The 2,500-nt window shown below is 37.8% G+C and overlaps 1 protein-coding gene across 1 annotated transcript in view; it reads right to left on the bottom strand.

Moving 5' to 3' along the window:
- pde11a (phosphodiesterase 11a) overlaps positions 1–2,500 on the bottom strand; it is a 95,964-nt gene that overhangs the window by 13,655 nt on the left and 79,809 nt on the right. The window contains exon 15 of the mRNA XM_056269917.1: positions 811–911. Within this exon, the coding sequence (XP_056125892.1) occupies positions 811–911 (101 nt within the window). The remainder of the gene's footprint in view (positions 1–810; positions 912–2,500) is intronic.

Genomic DNA, 2,500 nt, shown 5'->3' with positions numbered 1-2,500 from the left:
ACTCGCAATTGCGTGTTATCAGGCCACTTCTAAGGGAAAAAAAAGACTAACTTTTTTCCCCTCAGAATAGTTTATATCTCACAATTCTGACTTTATAACACGCAATTGCGACTTTATATCAATCAATTCTGACTTTACATCTCGCAATTGTAAGAAAAAAAGTCAGAATTGTGAGATAAAAAGCCGCAATTACCTTTTTTATTTTTCATTCTGTGGCGGAAACAAGCTTCCATACTATATAGTATTTTTATTATAATTATTATTAAGAATATCATGCTTAAGAACACAATACTTCTGCCAAGTAATATTGTTTATCTGTGTAACTGGTGAAACTGTATTACAGTACAATTTTTTTTTAATGTTTTCTCTTCTGCTTACCAAGGCTGCATTTATTTGATCAAAAGTACAGTAAAAACAGTAATATTCTGAAATATGATTGCAATTTAAAATAGCTGTTTTTATGCGAATATACTTTAAAATGTAATTTATTCCTGTGACCATTCTCAGCATCATTACTCCAGTCTTCAGTGTCACATGATCCTTCAGAAATCACTCTAATATGATGATTTGAGTCGTGCCGCTTCATATTTATGTGGAAACCGGGAAAGTTCAAAACAACAGCATTTATTTGAAAAAGAATCTTTTGTAACATTATAAAAGTCTTCACTGTCACTTTTCATTAACTGAATGCATAAATATTTCTTTAAAAGAAACCTTGCTGATCCCAAACCCTTTGACGATAGTGTAGATTTGGCACATGAATATTGAATTGATTTGCGATGTTATTTGCATAAGCGCAGCAGGACTCACTGGAAGTACAGCGTTAGGTCTGTGGCCAGGATGGACTGTTTCAGGAGCTGCATGAGCTCTCCATACTCATGTGAAGACAGATTCGAGAAGATATTGTGACCCTAGAGAGACAAGGACAAAATTAAATTATTATTTTCATGTCATTAAATGTTGTTGGGAGGATTTTGGAGACGTTTGATAACCTGCACTGACGATGGTCATGTGTGGTAGTGTGACCATGTGTATTTATCAAACAGATACAGTGCTTTTCAAAAACGCTGTCGCCCTACAGTACGTCAGGATAAAAAGTGGGTTTGTGTATGAATATATAGCCACACTTAACATGTAACTCTGAGTTCAAGCCACCCACACATGCTTACATCCGAACGCCTGATTAAAACTGATATCTAAAGTTTACACAGTGGCTGAGCCCTCATGCTGGATTCAGAGAAACACATTTCATTCAAACACACACTACACACATCCGTTTACGGTCGAATACCTAGCCGAATATTTATTATTTTTAGCTTGTATGTAAATGTTGTCATTAGGCTCAGATCCAGGATTACTGCAGTAAGGCTCTGTTTACACCTGATTTGTAAGAACTGGAGCACTTGGCTTGGCCCCAAAAATGAATCCGATCCTCAATTTCCGCACTATATGCAAGTTTAACCCTTTAGGCGCCAGAGGTTTTTTCCTAAAACGTTCGATTTTGACATCTTAATTTCAAAAAGCTATATCTTAAAAGTGATAAAAGATAGAGACTTTCTGTAAATTAGAGAAATATTAAGGATGACCCAAAGTTTATGTAGGGATTACATTTTACCATATAATTACCATATTATGACGTCATATGGTGGTGGCAATCTTGGATTATAAAATTTTCATGAAAAGTCACATGTTTAAATGATAAAATGCAGCACTTCTTTCCCCCCAAAATGTCCATCACCTTCTGTATGCTATATTGCACAATACTGAATGCTCAGGTATATAGTAAGTAGTAAACAAACTGTGTAAATCATTACTAATAAATGGTAGAAACAAACAGAATGCATGTAGTGGTTGGCCTTTTGCTGTAGAGATTTTCCATTTACTAAATACACTAGACACTCTGATTCCATGTATGGGGCACATATATATTATTCATATGACATACAAACACAAGTAGACAAGACCTGTTTAGTTCAAACGCTCACTCGCACAGATCATGAGTGAGATGACACGAGCAGCGCGGCCAGATCTGCCTTGCGCCCGCGCCGAGTGTGCACAGCTCGGACTACTGTCATTGTCATTGCGACTCCTCACCCTGCCTCCACGTTGTCTCCTAACTGTCCTATGAATACTTTGACCTCGTCTAACATACCCAGTGGCATTAGACAAAGTCTCCACCACAATACTGTCGCCGCGATTGCAGAGAGGATCTGATAAAATGGCTCACTCGCACACTAGCTCCGCTCTAACTCGAACATTTTGTATAGAAACATGACGTTTTTTGATTCGGGGATGAAGTATGACATGTCTGCCATCCAGTGGAGGGGAGGTCGAACGAAATTTGACACCCAATTTGACAAAATCGGCCGTTTTATTCAGTGCCGCATCTTGTCGAGTAAACTCGACCATGGCGCCTAGAGGGTTAAAGGTGACATATTATGCCCCTTTTCACAAGATGTGATATAAATCTATGGTGTCCCCAGAAGGTCTGTGAAAGTTC

The sequence above is a fragment of the Rhinichthys klamathensis genome, unplaced genomic scaffold, assembly GCF_029890125.1.
Source record: "Rhinichthys klamathensis goyatoka isolate OS25496 unplaced genomic scaffold, OSU_Roscu_1.1 h1tg000294l_1, whole genome shotgun sequence".
In the NCBI taxonomy this organism is placed as follows: Eukaryota; Metazoa; Chordata; class Actinopteri; order Cypriniformes; family Leuciscidae; genus Rhinichthys; species Rhinichthys klamathensis.
Note: the sequence above shows the minus strand (reverse complement) of the source record. Positions and strands in the feature narration are given on the sequence as shown.